Source organism: Cardiocondyla obscurior, linkage group LG03 (assembly GCF_019399895.1).
Source record: "Cardiocondyla obscurior isolate alpha-2009 linkage group LG03, Cobs3.1, whole genome shotgun sequence".
In the NCBI taxonomy this organism is placed as follows: domain Eukaryota; kingdom Metazoa; phylum Arthropoda; class Insecta; order Hymenoptera; family Formicidae; genus Cardiocondyla; species Cardiocondyla obscurior.
This window is the reverse complement of record NC_091866.1, coordinates 9,387,906-9,405,635: the sequence shown is the minus strand read 5'-3', so window position 1 is coordinate 9,405,635 and position 17,730 is coordinate 9,387,906. Positions and strand designations below refer to the sequence as shown.

General features: G+C 43.2%; 1 protein-coding gene across 2 annotated transcripts in view; it reads right to left on the bottom strand.

Moving 5' to 3' along the window:
- Window positions 1-16,104, bottom strand: part of LOC139113918 (ankyrin repeat and SAM domain-containing protein 1A) — a 45,293-nt gene extending 29,189 nt beyond the window's left edge. Inside the window, exons 1-10 of one of the 2 annotated variants that reach the window (XM_070675367.1) lie at window positions 15,890-16,104; window positions 8,073-8,153; window positions 7,784-7,940; window positions 7,490-7,635; window positions 7,212-7,334; window positions 4,217-4,443; window positions 3,494-3,710; window positions 1,605-1,817; window positions 954-1,227; window positions 86-760 (exon numbers count right to left, since the gene is read on the bottom strand). In XM_070675367.1, coding sequence (XP_070531468.1) covers window positions 86-760; window positions 954-1,227; window positions 1,605-1,817; window positions 3,494-3,710; window positions 4,217-4,443; window positions 7,212-7,334; window positions 7,490-7,635; window positions 7,784-7,940; window positions 8,073-8,153; window positions 15,890-15,993 — 2,217 coding nt within the window. In that variant the 5' untranslated portion in view covers window positions 15,994-16,104. The remainder of the gene's footprint in view (window positions 1-85; window positions 761-953; window positions 1,228-1,604; window positions 1,818-3,493; window positions 3,711-4,216; window positions 4,444-7,211; window positions 7,335-7,489; window positions 7,636-7,783; window positions 7,941-8,072; window positions 8,154-15,889) is intronic. The other variant, XM_070675368.1, reaches the window with a different exon arrangement.
- Window positions 16,105-17,730: the final 1,626 nt, after the last annotated feature.

Sequence of the window (17,730 nt, the reverse complement as noted above, 5' to 3'; positions counted from 1 at the left end):
CATTAATTATTCGTTATCTTTTTGGCATTTCACATCGGTCAACGTGTTGACCTCGCGCGGAATAATAACCGCTGATAGGACTTACCTGGCTAAGCGGTCGAATACGCTCGTGGATGGACTTTTCCGCTTGCATGGCGGACGGCGGCGGATGGTCAGGAGTAGGCGGCTGCACGTAGTGCGTAGGGCTGGTCGGCAGCATCATTTGCACGCGTTTGAGACGTTTGTCGGTGGCCTCGCGACTCTCCGACGCGGACTGCCCGTCCGCGGTCTCGCGCCTCTCGTCGAGAAGACTCTCCTGGGAAGATCTCAGAGTGAGAAACGCGCTCGATACGAATGTTTGCTCCTGGATCACGTCGCCGTCGCTGCAGGGTGATTTATCGGTGCACGAGCTGTTTTCCGGCTCGTAATTCTCGTACGCGTGTCTACGCAATTTTCTTCGCGGATTCAGCATCTTGACCGGTCGATTCTCGTAGATAGACGTTATGGCCACCGGCTCCGCGTCACGTTTTTCGTCGTTCCCGACCGGCCGCGATTTCATCTCGACGTATTGGTCCATGCTTCGCGTGACATGTCGCAGCTGATCGCGTCGCTTCTGCAACTGCTCAAGATCGATGTGGCTGCGCGCACCACTACGCGCCATGAACAAGTACTCGTAATTGCTCGGCCCTACCGAACTATCGGCTGACAAAGACATCTGTGTCTGTAGATGCGTCGGTGATACCGAGAGATTTCGTCTAGGTGGTTTCTTGGGCGGTGTCGGCTGCGAAAAAAAAGCGAATAATCACGTTTCGCGAGTCGTTCAAATTACTTTCACGTCCACAAACATTTTCAAAAAATTCAATTTGCAATATTAATAATAATAATTAAAAAAAAAAAAAAAAAAAAAATTAATTAAAATCATGGGTCGTTTTTTAAAATATTTCTTCGTAACTTAGTTCAATCGGCGGTCTTACCGAGACTTTATTGTTAGAAGCGGGGCTGTGCAGCGAGCTGGACAGGGGTGCCATTGGCAAGTAAATCCCGGCAGCGCTGGAATCGTTGGGCAAACAACGACGGTCCCGTGGGCTCGGTCCGCCGACGCTCGAGGATGACGACACGCTCAATTGGTCGGACTCTCTACCCCCGTATCCCGTGGGCAATGTCAAGGACAGGTCCTCTGATACGAAGCTACCCTCCATTGTGCCGCGTGGCACGGGTGGAGTTTGGTACAGTCCACTGTCGGAGCCCCTGTGCAACCAAAACTCGAGGTTTCAGCGGAACCAATCGGCTATCTATTATTAGTCGATGATAAATCGGCCCGATAGATCGCGAATGTCGGAAACGTGCGCTTCCGCGCGATTAATCAGCAAGAAATGCGAAAATTTCTCACATTCACGGCGTTATTCCGCTCGCTCTAATAGTTATCTCGAAATTACAATCTGTTATACGGTATTCATTAACAACATCGAGTACGCGCGAATAATTTTCAAAATGTTCTACGGACGATTACATGCATGTAAGCTACTCTAATAAGAACTACTCTTAAGAACGTTGATTCGATATTATCGCGTATTTATGTTGTTTCTAATGTAACTATGCGGTGCAAAATGTTTGCATGTCATTACCGTGTAGTGTCGCGTGGTATTGGTGTTCTTTTGCTAGTGTTTTGTGGTATATCTTCAGGAGTTTGGTCGGAACTTTCGAGAGTATTTATAGAGTTGAGAGTGTCGGATAGGGACATAAAGACGCTGTCGAAGACGGAACTGGGGTCGGAGTCCTCTGTCAGCTGGAGGGCCCTCCGTACTCCGTTCACCGGTTCCCCGTTCTGCTCGTCTTCACTGAAACGCGCACCCCGTGCGTACGTCAATCGTTATCGATTATCAAAAATTCACCGCACATTCAAAGCCAAGCAACATAATTTCATATATCAAGCTGGAGTAACCACTATTCGGTTACGCATTAATCAATAAAATTTAACTAACTTTGTCGAGAAATTTTATCGCTTTACCTCATTACGCTAGTGTTATTTAATATTAAAATCACGAATAACGAAAGTGCTTAAATTAAAATATTCGCAAAAACAAAAGATAACGATTGCGTTATATTATATGTAAATATAAATCGTGTGCGCGCGTCATAGAAAAATACAGCTGCTTCCATTGACAAAAAAATATGGTTCAGTTAAAGACATTCACAGGCAAGTGCCGACTTTTTAATGAGGCCATGTCGAGGACGGAACACGACGGAACGCGGAAAAGAGAAACGAAAAAGAAGTTCGCGGCACCGGGGGGGTTGCGGAGCCCACGCGCGCTCGTAGCACGAGGGAGAAAGCGATGGTTATTAGTTTTATGCTGAGACGGGCTAACATTTACATTGTTTAACGTGATGGATTCATTTCGAGGCGGCCAAGCCGGGGCTACCGACGTCAAACATTGATGGTAGAAGTGCGGAACATCAACGAGAGCTCCCACGTTCTCTTGCCTCCCCCCTCCCTCCTCCCGCTTTCACATGTACATACCGCGTATCCCTCTTTCTCCTTCGTTCGCTCCCTTGCTCTCCACTTTTCCCTCATCGTCTCTCTATCATTCTATGTCTTCGTCTTTCTCTTTCTCGCCCGCTGTGCCCGAGCCAACCAGTCGGGCTTAGCAGTTAGAGCGGTAGCACTGGCACAGAGTACCAATGGGGTGATGCAACGGGGGTGACCTAGGGGCGAACGAGGCGGTCGGACCCACCATCTCGCCTGCCTACATCAGGAAAATTAAACCAAGCCAAGCGGTGCTTAACGCGCTGGGGCTACACGCGGCCGTACCACCTCCTCCAACCTCTTCCTCCACCTTCGCGTTTCACCCCCTGGCACCGCCCCATATCCAGGTTCCCTTTTCGGTTCGAGAACCTCTACCTACAACCTTCTCCACCTCCTACGGATACCAACGGCAGCGGTAGCAGCAGCGCCAGCACCAGCCGTCATCATCCCGATGCTTGGCCGGCACTCGCTCATTCACTCCGCGCTCCGTCCACGTCTACGCTTTTGTTTGTCCAACATCTTCTATATTAAAGCACAGCCGCAGCCGCTATGCGCGCACGAAACCTTTTTGCAAAATATTACGAATCTCCGCGCTCACCCGATCCAATCGCGGTTTTTATTTTTTACTTTCCCGAGGCATATCTATAAAAATATTCTGAATGATAAAGAAATACGTTTTCACAAAAGATTTACGTCGTTCGAACTCTCTAAATGATATGTAAAATGATTATGTTGTTTAATATAAATTAAAAATTTTCGTAAAGTGTAAACGAATCAATATAATATGCTAATAATTTTTACTTAAAAAATATTTTGGTAACAATAAGATATTACAGACATAAATATTAATTACACTAGATATTGTGAAGAAGCATATGTTACTATTTATTATATCACAGTATTAGCAGGGAGAAACATGAAATATATACGCTATTAAAAAAATTGCAACGTACACGTGCAATAAATGTGAAAGAAAAAAGAAATACTTACAAGGACATGACGGACGTGCCAGAAACGCGACGATCGTCGTCCCGAGGCTTGTGATAAAATTGCCATTGAGTGGGTGACGTTCCCTCCGGGGGAGAAAGATCATCCTCCGGACGAACATTTTCATAGGGGCTGCCTAATGAATCGCCACCCTGCACCGGAATCGGTGGCAAGTTCTCGCTATCGGCATCACTTTCCACACCGGAGGAAGACCGATGCCCTGTTTCGAAATTAACGAGAACGTAATAATTGTCCGCTCAATAATTATTTGAAATATCTAAAGTAATTATAAATATCTTTCATCTAACTAGAAAATGCTAAATTCAATTGTTTTAATACATTTGACGTGTAGTAGTTAAAAAAAAAAAAAAAAGAAATAAAATAAGAATTCTCACGACCGTTATTACACGATGTACAAATTGTAACGATAAAAATTATAAACGTGTCGTTTTATTATTCGTGCATACCGTATATGCAGAAACGAAGTTCAGGATTAATTCCATATGCTTAATATAACGTTATGTAAATACACGTCAATCTTTATATGTGGGTAAGAGCGATTTAATTAAACGCTGCAGTAAACTAGAAACGTATGTCCTCTTAACAGAATTTTCACTAATTACATGCATGTATATACATACACATGAACACACACGCACGTGTAATATATATGTATATACCAATCGTGATGTTACGAAAATAAATTGCATGCGAATGCGGCCGTACTTTTTATCACCGCCGTGATATCTTGAGTGACGTGCGGCGGAAACTGTCCCAGAAGATCAAGCACCGTGTTTTGCCGAGAATCCCTAATGCCCAAATCCACTCCGCGATCTAAAAGCGCCCGTACCACTTCCATCTTGCCGCAAAGCGCGGCCTCGTGCATCGCGGTACCTGCTGACGTTCTGGTATTGACATCAACTCCAGCGGCAAGGAGGACCTCCACGACCGCTCTGCAACAAAATTAACCAAACGTTTCATTGCATTTTATTTTATGTTTTAACAAATATACTAGGGCTCGTAAAATTTATAAAAGACTTGATTACTTGACATATACATATATCGTGTTTGCATGATATAAAATTACATTTCGAGCAGCTTCGTATTCTGTTATGCTTTTTGCGCGGAAGAAAGAAAAAAAAAAAAAAAAAAAAAAAAAACAATTAAAAATAAAGCCCGGCTTAAAAAGTAAAGTGACAAACTGTGCATATGCACTTTACAATAAATCTCGTGCGGGACCAGAGACTAAAGGCTTTGAAGAGTTTTAAGCGACCTCGCGTTTCTTGCGACTTCCATTCACCGGCCAACCCATTAAGACCATCAGAAATGCATTTGCTGTTGGCGCCTAATCGAAACACAGATTTTGCTCTCCTTTTATCGGATGGGCCGTTCGCCGACTGCGGTGACCGCAGCCGCCCGTCGCATATAGGATTGGCGGCTGAAGATCGGATTCGCGTGCACCTATGTTGTTATTACCGTAGCATAGGGGTATTTGTATACTGGCTTACCGAGAGCATCGATATTGAATCCGATAATAGACATTACTCCACGTCCGCCTCCCCCGAACTGATCCCTCTCTGCCATCAGTCCTTCTCCTCTCCCCCGCCCGCCCCCTTGCCTGTTCTAGCCCCATATAGCCGCGCCGGTGGATCCACTAAATATCGTGGTGCGCGTGTGAAACGCGTGCGTGAGTCCGACCGTCGCAATGTACGCAACTCTCCCGGTGCGTGCTCGCGTGCGCTTGCATCTGCGCCCCAGAGACTCTCAAACTTCGACATTCGAATCTTCTCATGTACATTCAACAGATAGACTCGAAGTGGACAGTCAATTCAAATAGTCAAGAATATAAATATAATATAAAAAAAATTACTATACACTTTTTCATCCGATGCAAATTGCAGCGGGAATATAAAATACAGAAATATGATTTTATCAAACTATTTTTGCGTTATTGGCATCGTATAATAATATAAATGCATGCGATTCGAGATCAGTGAACGCGAATACGTTGGCACAGACTCTGATTAATGAATTGATATTTTTTTTTTCCTCTTTTCAACAGTTTTTTTTTTTTTTTTTTTTTTAAACTGCGATTTGAGAAACGCTGATCTAGCCCAAACATTCAAACAGCTCGTGCATACGCGTTCGCACTCGTACAGGCGCAAACGTCTCGCGCGCCGTTATTTAACCAAAATTCGAGCGATAAAATGTCACGTTTTGCACGCTCTTTCTCTTTCTCTCTCTCTCACACACATATACACACATTCATCCCACGCCGACACCCCCGGCCAATTCTGCTGTGCACCCTCGCGCCGGCATCGACGGAAAATGCAGCCGCCGGACTGTATATCGCGATACGATCGCATTATAAGCGGCAAGCGCCGGTTAAAGCGATTACCGGCTGCGAGGCTGCATAGAAAAACCGGCGTTATACCCGATTACAATGTGACTGCCGTTTCGCGGCGATTCACGATTCGATTCGACCGCCAACCGGACTGTTACGATCGAGCACCCCTCGCTGTCCACCGCTCCCGTCTCCGCGGCGTCGATTATACAAAAAGCTCAGCGGGATTACGGACTAGCATCGCCCTGTTAAACGAGAACGTATCGCTCAGCACCGAATGTTAAATGTGAAACAACTAGGTAACGGAGATGTTACAACGCGCGCGATACCGAAATGAAATTTCCTGCGATCGTAGAAGACCGCCAAAGGTTTTTCTATTTTTTTTTTTTTTTTTTTTTTTTTTTTCTACACCATTATTAAACAACCTAGCGGTGGTTATAGTTCGCATCATCCGATCGCGTGGCCCCGACGTAATCGATTATCCGCCTTCCTTCTTTGTCGGCCTATTATGCGGTTCAGTTAATTGATTAATGTTACACAAGACACGCTTACGATTATGACATTATTTATCCCGCATAGAGGATTTTTCCACCCCATTTTAATACCGATGACTTACTGTTTATTATGTCATTAGGCGACGATACGGTGTCACGGTGACAAACGGTACGATGCGGATAGCTGATTTTTCAGGCGCAAAGAAACGGCGTTTTGCCGTTGCTGCTTGCTATCGCGATTAATATAGGTCGATAACGTTTCGGCGGCAGTGATTAATACGATTCTCGTAATCGGGAGGCGGTCAGCAATCCGCACGGATGGACAGAGCGGCTGCCGGTGTGATGCGATCGGACGCATTCGCGTGCCTCGAGGAGGGACGAGAGGGCAATCGACAGAACGGTAATATGGGACGTGTAACCAGTAGAGGGTTGGATCGGATCATGCCAGTCGGAGGACGCATATATCGTATTCGACGGGATTACGCAACGCGGTGCTCTCTGATTGGCTCTAATGGCCAGCACTGCAAATGGCTCGACATCGTTATGGTTAGCTCGAACGAATCCATTGTTGTACTCGAAGCACAATACACGTTGCGCATTATCCAATAATTAGCGTGACCATTTCGCGGGAAGAAGTAATACGCGGTTCTTAGATAAACAAAAATTCCGGCACGCGCAGCGTTACGCCGACGTGCTCTGTAAAAATATAATTAAAGCTGCTAATTCGATCGCGAGATAAAAGAGAAACGTAAGGGAGCCACGCAGTTTTAAAAATATATAATACGAGTATTATTAAATACAATAAACTGCGGCCAGTGAATTTCAGCCGCTTTCTCAATTGTAAATCGCACCTTTCACGTGCGCCGGGTAAATTGTGTCTTACCTGTGGCCATTGCGCGATGCTAAATGCAATGGTGTGTGCGGGAAGATCAAAGATGAGGAAGAATTACGAAGTGACTCGATTAATTCGGGATGCGTTCGCACGAGCAGCTCCACAGTTTCCAATCTGTAAGAAACGCCACGATTACGTTAGGTCGGTGATGCTCGGCGGGCTCGAGGTGGTAATATCGATTGCGAAATATAATATCCGCAAATAGTACAAAATGCACGAGAAAATATGTATTCGAAGTTGGAAAAGATATAGTCGCATGAGCGATTTACCTGCCATATTGCGCGGCGAGATCGAGCGCAGATTCTCCGCGGCTGTTGCGGATACTAGGGTCGCATCCGTATTGCAACAGCTGTGCCACCACTTCCGTGTGCCCGTACTGCGCGGCACAATGCAATGCAGTTTCGTTATCCTTTGTCTGTAACCAAACAATATTTAGAAGTTTTTTTTTTCCTTTTTTTTTTTTTAATACCATAAATCAAATTGCGACATTTATTAAACGGAAGATATTTTCAGTAAATTAAAATCGTAATAAATTTTTGCGAGATCGGAATTACGCTACTAACCGCAAGATTCACATTTGGCACTGATGGCCCTTGATTGAGAATTAATCGTACAATTTCCGCGTCTCCAGCCCAAGCTGCCAAATGAAGCGGCGAGGAGCCCTTGGCGTCGACGACATTGGTGGAAGCCTCATATTGGAGCAGTAATTTGACTACGTCTCTGCAAATGAGTATTTCGGGAAACATTAGAGAGTTAATAAATTATTTATAAATTGATAAAGAGAGAAGCGTGAAATTTTAACAATCTAAAAAAAGATACTTGAACAGTAATAAAAAGTGAATATAACTGTACCTATGCCCGTTCAGGGCTGCGTGATGAAGAGCGGAGTATCCACTAGCATCTTGCACATTAGCACCTGGTCCTCGACGTAAACTGCAAATAAAAATATTATTTAATCGTACGATAGAGAAAAGATTAAATTAAATTAATAATCCTATCTATAAAAAATTAGTCTAACGCCTATATTAGCTGATAATCGATTTTATTATTACCGTTTATTAAATTATATATATTTTTTTTTTGTTACAGATCGACGCAATTGCATCGTCCCATCTGAGAGGAGGAGCAGGCCCGGGAAGGGCTCCATGCATCAGCGGAGCAACTTTTAGGTGAATATAAATTTTTTTTTTTTAATCTTTATAAAAATAAAGTTTTGCCTTTGCATTAATTTAAATAGTAACATGTCTAAACTAATATGTTTTATTTTATGTTACAGACACCGGCCGAACTCGACAACTCCGCTGCAGCTCACGCAGATTGGTGAGTTGTATAATTTTTATTTCGTTATTTGTAATTGGAGACTTAAAAAATAGTGCATGATTTCTTCCAGTATAATAAATATTCATTGTAACACTCGGCATCTAAATTCTTTTATCACGCGTTAACCTGCGTAAGGAAAGATACAAAATCACCGGGCTACTAGTCGCGCGAGCGGGTGGCGTGTACGTGTCCCGCACAACATTAGCGACATCAATCTCGCGTTTCTTTGTCGGCAATCGAGCACGCAGTACGTACGCAGGTAGCGAAGCTTTGAAGTGAACCAAGCGAGAGAATAAATTAGCATCGCGAAAAAGCAACAACAATTAGATCTGTATATTACCTTTTTAAAACCAAAAAAAAAAAAAAATTGGTCAAAATTAACTGGAAAGCTAACGCGATATTGAAATCAAGTGTTGCGCTTCTAGTTTTGTTTCTAATATTCGTGATTCAGAGAAAGTACGCGGCACGGACTCGCGCCGTATCCGAGTATCCACGCATCGCAGCCGGTTAGATGACATAATGCGCCGCGTGAAAAGGAACAGACTCGCTAATGAAGCTTCCTGCGTCCAACACATGTTCTCATTATGTGCTTTTGTTGCGCTCGCGCGGAGATAAATGTCGCGCCCCCGCAAACACCGTGTAAACGACAGCACCCTCGGGAAAAGCGAAAGAGGCTATATAGCGGTGCTCCTCGCCGGCAACTTATGACTCCCGCTCTCGGCACCTTTCTGCTTCCTTTTATTGAATCGGATATCCAGATATTCCTGCAACGCTTTGGCGATAGAGGAATTTCTCGTTATCCCGTCTCTTTCCAAGTGGATTTGATTGGAGGAACGAAGGGGGTGGGAAAGCCGGCGGCTATTCAACCGTCCTCGAAGCGTTGAGTATCCGCGTTCAAAGGCGCTTGAATTGACTGGATTTCGAGAATATTCACAAAAAAAAAAGGATTCGAATAAAGTTTATATAAAAATTAATTCTTTTCTTCCTACTTTCTTTCTTTTTTTTAATTTTTTTTTTTTTAATTTGCGAGATACGAGAGCAAGCGAGGCTAAGTCGCCGTGAAAAAGAAAATTAAGCGCATAATCGAAATCAAAATCTTTTACGGTCTCTAATGAGGAATTTATTGGCAATATGAACGGAGCGTTTACGCGCAGTAATGAATCAATACATGAAAAGCCGCAATTAATGTTTTCATTTCCCAGTAACAAAGTTCTGACAATCGTACGTGCCGTAAGTGCAATATTGCCTAACTGACATAGTCATCCGACGTATATGTTGTTATAATGCCGGACACGTAATAGTAAGTTTATTGCTAACACCTAATTAACCCAGTAAATACATTGCTCATTATATTCTCGTCGCGTTTCGTAGCTAACGATTAAAACATTATAAACGTCAACGTCAATTGAAGAAACGATTGCGAGAGAAAAAAGAAAATTAAAAAAACGAAGAAAACACGTTACGTTCCGCAACGAGCGTATTGTAGAATATCGTGACATATCTTGAGGAAATAAAATCATTTGCCATTCGTACACAATGCATCGATCGATTCTTTTCACATTATGCCACACGTACGTACATTCGCGCATCTAAGCCTTAATGAGAAATGTTATTAGACGGCATAATATTGACACTAGACAACTAATAAATGCCGCAACTCGAACACGGTATTTACGCAGCTCTTATGTATCTTCGATATGAGGATTGAAGCGCAAAAATATATATGTACAATCCCATCCACGGTTTATCATCGACGAGAAACGAATGGATATCAGGAATTACGAATGATCCCTGATACTCCGAATGCTACAATTATTAGATATAATATACTCCTAGCAAAACATAAAATATTTTACGGTACGCGTGGCAATTAAATTGTGCAAAGTGGGAAAGAAAAGGCGTTATTATCGATTAGATTAATATTCAGACTCGAGAGGCAGCGTATAATTAAATCACTGATCAGTATCGTATTAGTCTCGAACGATCTAAAACGCTGGAATCCATTAGCGATCACAAACTCGGCACGGAGGAAATGCAGGAACTTTTCCCTCGTTAAAAGAGCGTATACACACATTTTAATCCCACGCCCACGTGACGTTACCGTCAAAGCATCGCGCTCAGTTTACAAAACAATTACGTAAGCGGGAGACTTTTTTCCAGTATACGGGCGGCACATCAAAGCACGCCGTCATTAACTAACGTCGTCATTAACCCCTCGGATACACGCACTCTAAATCGTCGACTTTCCGTAGGCGGCACGCGACGATTGGCGTAAAGCTCGATCTCGCCTCCCTCCCCCTTCATCTCGAGAAACTCTCGTGCCATTGTAACAGAGATCAAAAAGAAAATTGTATCGCGTAAGAGCGGTGTAGCAGGCGTGTTAAAGAAACATATGCATCTCAAACAAAACCGTACGATGTAGAAAAAGCGAAGCGAGCGTCTGCATTAAAGAGAAGTGTACTTGCTTTCAAGCGTCTCGCAAAATGATTTTACTAACGATGTACCCTTTTTTATTTTTATTTTATTTTATTTTTTTTTCTTTTCTTTTTTCGCTTGTAGTAATTCGTTAGACTTTGCACGCTCGGTCGCATAACTTGTTCTTTATTTTCTCCATCTTTCTCCATTTTGCATTCTCTTTCGATCGTCGAGCCGAGGTGTTTGTTTTCCACGACCCGATAACAACGAGGGTGGTGCACAATTCTTAAAGCCGTATACGCGGACGCGTTGTGCCGTCATGCGTGCGCGTTTCCGCACACACGCACGCGCAAAGTGCACGTATACCATGAAATAACCGGGAAGCGTTCGCGTGACACGAGATCCTGGTTAGTAAAGAACATTTGACTCTTTTTTTTCCACCCCTCGCCCCCTCTGCTCTCTCAGCGTCGCCCTTTCACTTTTCGTCCGCCCCATTCATTGAGTTCATCCGCTCGCCCAAGTTCCTTAATTAAACCCTGAAGATTGTCTGCAAAAAGGACATCGTCCGGTGCCCCCGTCGTCGCTCAACGTTACGAATGAGACGAGGGGCAAGAGAAATACAGAGGGGAGGACGATCATTGGTGGTAGGGCCGTCTGTTGGACACCGTATAATGGTAATTTCTTGTTGATTTTAATCAAGAAGTTGCGCGATCGAAATGGGCATCGCTGGTCAGCTTTCCAGCGCTTAATAATTGCGGCTATTGTTCTTTTCCAATTCAAGAAAGGGAATTATGGACTTAGCTGGGATAAACGTGAAGATATCTTTAACGTGCTTTGGTCGCGATAATATTGAATAAATAATGCGAAATGTCGAGCGAATTTTAATCTATGAAATCCAGGATATAGCGCAGATCAGCGATTTAAAATCGCGTTAGAAAATACGTTTGCGCGTTCGACCATAATATTAATGGAGCTTCTATAAACGTCTCGAGGATTAGAAATAAAACGCGGATAGATAAACGGAGTTCTTTTTCGACTACGCGAACGTGTCTAGCGCGAACGCACCCTTATGCCGGAGGCAAAGCGTAGAGGAAAACTAGGCTGAGAGGGAGAGGGAGCAAACGAGAAGGCGCGATAAAGAGGAGAGACTGTGACGGGAAAGGGAGGGAAAGGAGGAAGCGAGTGTGCGAGAGAGAAGCCGAAAGCTGTGAGGGTGTATACATGTGAGGGGTGCTGGGGCATCAATCGATAGTTTCCTCCGGCAAAGAAGAGAGGCACGATACGTGCTGACCTAGCCGAATGCCCTTCTTCGGAAATATTTGACGACAGGTGTCGTAAAAAAAAGGAGAAAAACTTGCCCTTACTGTAAATGTGATTAATCGCAAGTAATGCGATGTCCTAAAAATAGTAATAAACTTCAATCTTTTTTCTTTCTTTTTTTTTTTCGAAAAAAAGGTGATATCTCTATTCGAGAAAAAAGATTAACGTGTTAACCGACCGCTATTTATTCATCTCTGATTATTACACACTCGCAATTAATCGACGAAATTATTTCCAACAAATTTGAACTTGTTATGCATGAAATGCGAATATTTATACTTTGCATTACATAATTCATGGTGATATTGATTTTCTTACATCCTATCCTGTTAGAACTTTGACTTTTACGAAACTGATTGAAATTATCGCACCTACGTACAAAGTATAAAAAAAAAGAGAGAAAAAAAAACAAGAAAAAAAAAGTGAATAATGAACAAAGGATAAACACGCATTCGCGGGTGCTCGTACACGAAAAGCGGTGCGTCCACTTCGCGATTAGCATTGTAAAATATTCTCAACTTCCCTGCCCGGGGTAGTGTCGAGGAGCTTGGGGACGCTCTCTCAGGGCGGTCGCGTTTTATATTGCTTTTCTGTGATCTCGACGAGGAGGGCAAAAAGGCAAGCGCGTGTCGGGCACGGTGAAGAGGCCGCGGAGTAACGAGAAGAAGAAATCGCGCGGGAGAAACTTGCCGCGGGCTGGCTTTGTAGTTACGGATAAGTTGCACGCTGCCGACGACAGACACGAGAGACAATTCGTTAGAAGAGCGCGCGTTCGTTACGATACATTTAGGAATCACCGACGGCGGACGAATCGCCCTTTTCCAGGCTTTAGACGAAAGACGATAGAGAAAAATTGCAACTCCTTCCCTTTGCCTTTATTTATAAAATTTGATTTCGGCGTAAAAGCGTGTAATCAGAAACGTATCGTGCGTATTGCTCTCCAAGATTAATCTCGCGTTCGTAATCAACGTTATCTGCTTTATTATTAGTCTTTCTACTTGCTTCTTGACGCGTCTATCGTGATCCAAGGGGTCACAAATCAGAATAGTGTGCATTTGTCGACGATAAATCACGTATAATATTTATGCATACTTGCTTCAGTAAAGCGGGGTTAACTTTAAATAAACAGATTTTCTTTCCTTCTTTCTTTCGCCTCTTACGTTTTGCATCATTGCGCTGTGTAGTCATTCTTAAAATGTGCTCGTGGCACGTGCGCGTGCACACACGCACGCACCGAGTCCCTCGAAAAATAAACCTCGTGCTTTTTGTCGTGAGCGCCGTTCTCCGTAGTATGGCTTAATTAATGGACAAGGCCTAAGTAGCACCGACGAAGTTCGTCTCTGTCGGTGGAGTTCGCGGCACTGGGTCAATAAAGAGCGCCGACAAGTAGACGACGGTGTTTCACTAATTATGCGAGCGTCATTCGTTCAAAACGACACCATCGACGATCGCGATATAATTGAATGAGGCGAGAATACGACGCGATAATATATTCATTCGCATATTCGATCAACTCGTTCTACACGCCCGGTAAACTAATCGTCCGGCTGAAAACGCTTCTACAAGGCATTAAACCGCCGTCACACTGATAATTTTATAATCACTTACATCGACATTTATTTTTCGCTTCTAGCGCGCAAAGTATAGTCTTCCGAACTTGGAAATAAAAGCAAAATTAATTTTTAAAAAATTATAAAAAGTAATTTTTAATTGACGAAGCAAAATACTTCTGTCGCGAAGAAAACGCCATACGATTAAAATAAATTAATTAATATTTCACATAAAGAAAGAGTTACCGGTACAGATATTTTTAACGACGATCGAAAACGAAACCCGGGACTTACATAATTACAAAATGATTAGATACGGGGATCATATCGCGTTCTAAAAACTGAGCAAGCGTAGTCGGTGCTTTAGTGTCGCTCGTAATCGATGCGAGTATCGCGTTGCCTGAAGAGCGTACGACAGCTTGACAGATGAATGAGCAATTGTTTTACTCTGATTTTGACCATAATGACGACACCGCGTACTACCGCCGGTCGTTAATTTATTTCCGCGTGGAACTTTTTCGTCGGCGCAAGTAACGCTTGGTCGCGCCTATCCGATTATTCGTCAGCGCGTTCTCGCGAATAAATGCGAAATTACGGTACGTTCCCACGGGTAGCGTACCTGCTCGCGAAATTGTTTGCAATTAGCGGTAATTCACTCGCGAAGGATTTAAATGTCTCCATCGTGCGGGAGGAGAAATCCGATCGTCGACCTCCGATCTCTTCGCGTTATCGATGACCCTTGAAAACATACCACTCCTTGAAAACGAGCCACTCGGCAAATAGGTCTCTCTATCTACCCGGCCGTAAATAGAAAATAGAATGGCTTGATAAGCGCAGCGTAGGTGCGGGTTGCTTCGGTAGTAGAAGCAGTAGATTTTGTTTTAATGAGACTTGGCTATTTTGCTTCTACGTACGTATTTCAATTGCGTATTTTTTTTTTTTTTTTAATTTTTTTTTTTTTTTTTCTTTTTTTTCCCGTAAAACTGCAGCGAGCATGAGTGCTAAACGCGAAATTTTAATTGTTTCACGTTAACAGTTAAGGAAAAGAAGTTACAGGAAATATTACGTGTAGTTCTAGATAATTGACAACACGGTCGTTGTTCATAGCAACACATTTGCATGCAGCATCATCGAGTGTACGTGTTTGATATGATTCACGGCCACAGAAAAGTCGTGACTAATTCGAATGGACAGAATTGTTGAACGATATACTTCTGCCGATGTACTGGAAAAATATAATTACGCTTCTGGGAATGGGAATACACTTAACTAAGGTGTCGATCTTGCCTTTAATTAGCAGAGTAATCGATTACTAAAATAATTTAACTATTTAACTGTGCGAAAGGGTTTTCACAAAATATATAGAGATATAGAGATTTCAAACTGCTTAATAAATTATCCAAAATATTATTTAATCGGCGTAGAAAATTTAAATAGAAATCTCGGTAACGCGGACGTGTCCTCGCGAAATAAAGGCGGAAACGCCGGCGGTAATTCGCGTAATTAACGGTAGAACTAACGGCAGAAATCCCGGGCGAGCGGTCAGTCGCGACAGTCGCAGATTAATCGAACGATGACACGGCACGTTCAATCGAGCGTGAAGGAATTATCGTAAGAAGCGTCATCGTGATAAAAAAAAAAAAAAAAAGAAAAAAAAAGAAATGAAAAAGGAAAAAAAGGGAACGCCGGTGCCCATTCATCTCCTTCGTGGGAGTTCGTTTAACCCCGTTGGCGTGAGTTTCCTCATCTCCGCGCCGCGGAGAAAATTGCGAGACCGCGTAGAGCCGTAGGCCGAGGAATCCTCGCGGTAATCTTATCGGCGAGACGCGAATCGAAGTGTGCCGAAATGAGCACGGCGTGACGGTGCGGCGGTTCGATAATGGAATGCGCGAGATGACGTTTGCGCCCATGTCGACGGGCCTCGCGACGAGACGTCCGCTCGTTAAATCGTCAAACGGTCGAGAACGGCGCGCCGAGTACCGGGAATGAGGAAATGACCTAGGTAACGAGGAAAGGCGACGGCGAGGCAGAGGCTGTCGAGCCCCAGCTCACGGTGACACCCACCTTGCCAGTGGACCACTCCTCTTAGCTCGCTGGCCGAGGATCTTCTCGACCACGGTGACGTTGCCGCTCCTCGCTGCCTCGAGCAGCTCCTGGTCCTTGCCCATGGTCCATTTACACCGCGATCAGGCCGCGATGTTCGCCTGCACACTTGTCAATTTGTGTTTTCACTACGATTACTCGCGTTTCATTGATCGGACGTGGCCATCTTGGGCGAACTGACGCGCCGCCGTCCGACGGCTCCGGAAGGCTGCGACTGTGCTGGGATACGGTACGGGAGCGAGCGAGATGAGGACACCACGATCTCCCTGTACTCATGAATGGAGCGAGCGAGACGGCGCGAGTCGTGCGTACCAACGTACGAACGCTACGAACGAACTCTCGTAGAGACGAGTGTCAAATGACAGCTGTTGCGCCACACTGCTTTTCCGTCGCAGCGAAAACACCGGCTTACGCTTAGGCGGCGGCCTATGCACAAGTAAATATGCGATCGGGCATGTACGCCGACAGGAAAACCGACCGTTAGTCTTTCCCGTACGTCTCGTGTCTCTTCTCCGTATCGCATAGGCGCCCTAGGCAGAAAGCACGGCTCTAGTCGGTGTCTGGTAAGCGTACATAACCTCAATCTCAGCCCAGCAGCTTCTCTTATATTCCAACTTTTGTATCTTCTCTGCAAACGTTAAAGTTAACGATACTTGGATATTAAAGTACCTGTTCACTCTACGAATCGTACTTACATGTTATATAAAAATACATGGGCGGTATCTGTGCTTGCTAATATTAAAATATGATCCACAACTCTCCAACATATCATTGTCGAAGTAGTTTTCCTTTTTATTTAAAATCAGAAGCTAATATCGGGTAATTTAGATACTTAAATATTTTTTAAAAGGTATAATACTTAGACGTTAGTACATTGCACGTTCAGATTATCTAAGGTATACAATTTGCATACTAGACCACTTATATACTTGGTTAATATCTTGTAACTGTTCGAAATCAGCAAATATTAAATGTACACATCTTATATTTGTGCTGAATACTTACAGATATCTTTAAAAGTAACACCTGGACATCTGAAAACTTGTTTTAAACAAGATGTGTAGATAATTTCTGGGCATTGAAACAATTGAGTTCTCGATTCGTCTAATAACAGCTATGAATACATTTTTATGTGCTGATTCATATTTAGAATAGGATTATCTATAACTCTTTCATGTTCTCTTGCAAATTATATAAATACTTGGAGAGATAAGGAACAATAATAAAGAACATAATGAGAATATTTAATTTCTGATGATAACGTAATACGTAATTACGATAATTATCTTGATTATTATCAATGTATTGTGTTGCAGACAGCGTTGGAATAACTATCTTTATGGAATCACGGGAATAACGCATTTAAACAGCCAATAAATGTAGCCTCATTTAATCGCTTTAATATCTCTGTGACAGATGTGTGCATCAGATATTTGATTCATTGTTTTACAAATTTATACATTTCAATGCAATGCCACGTTATCTTACGACAAAGTATCACTTGTTAGACCGAACAGAATTTTATTCGAATTAAAACGTTGGTTTATATTTCAAAAGTGCACGATGTGACGATCCTAAGGTAGAGTTCTTAAAGCACGAAAACGTACGCGATCTGCAATGTACTGCTTGTGATTGTCTCGTTCGAAATGGTATGAACAAATAATAATTAATAATAAAGTTTTGTCACATTTTCCTTTTCACGTAACATTTATTATGGAATTAAATCGGGCGCCGGCATAACGCCACTACCTATTAATATAACATAAAATTAATGGCGTTATTATATAAATAAAGACAATCGC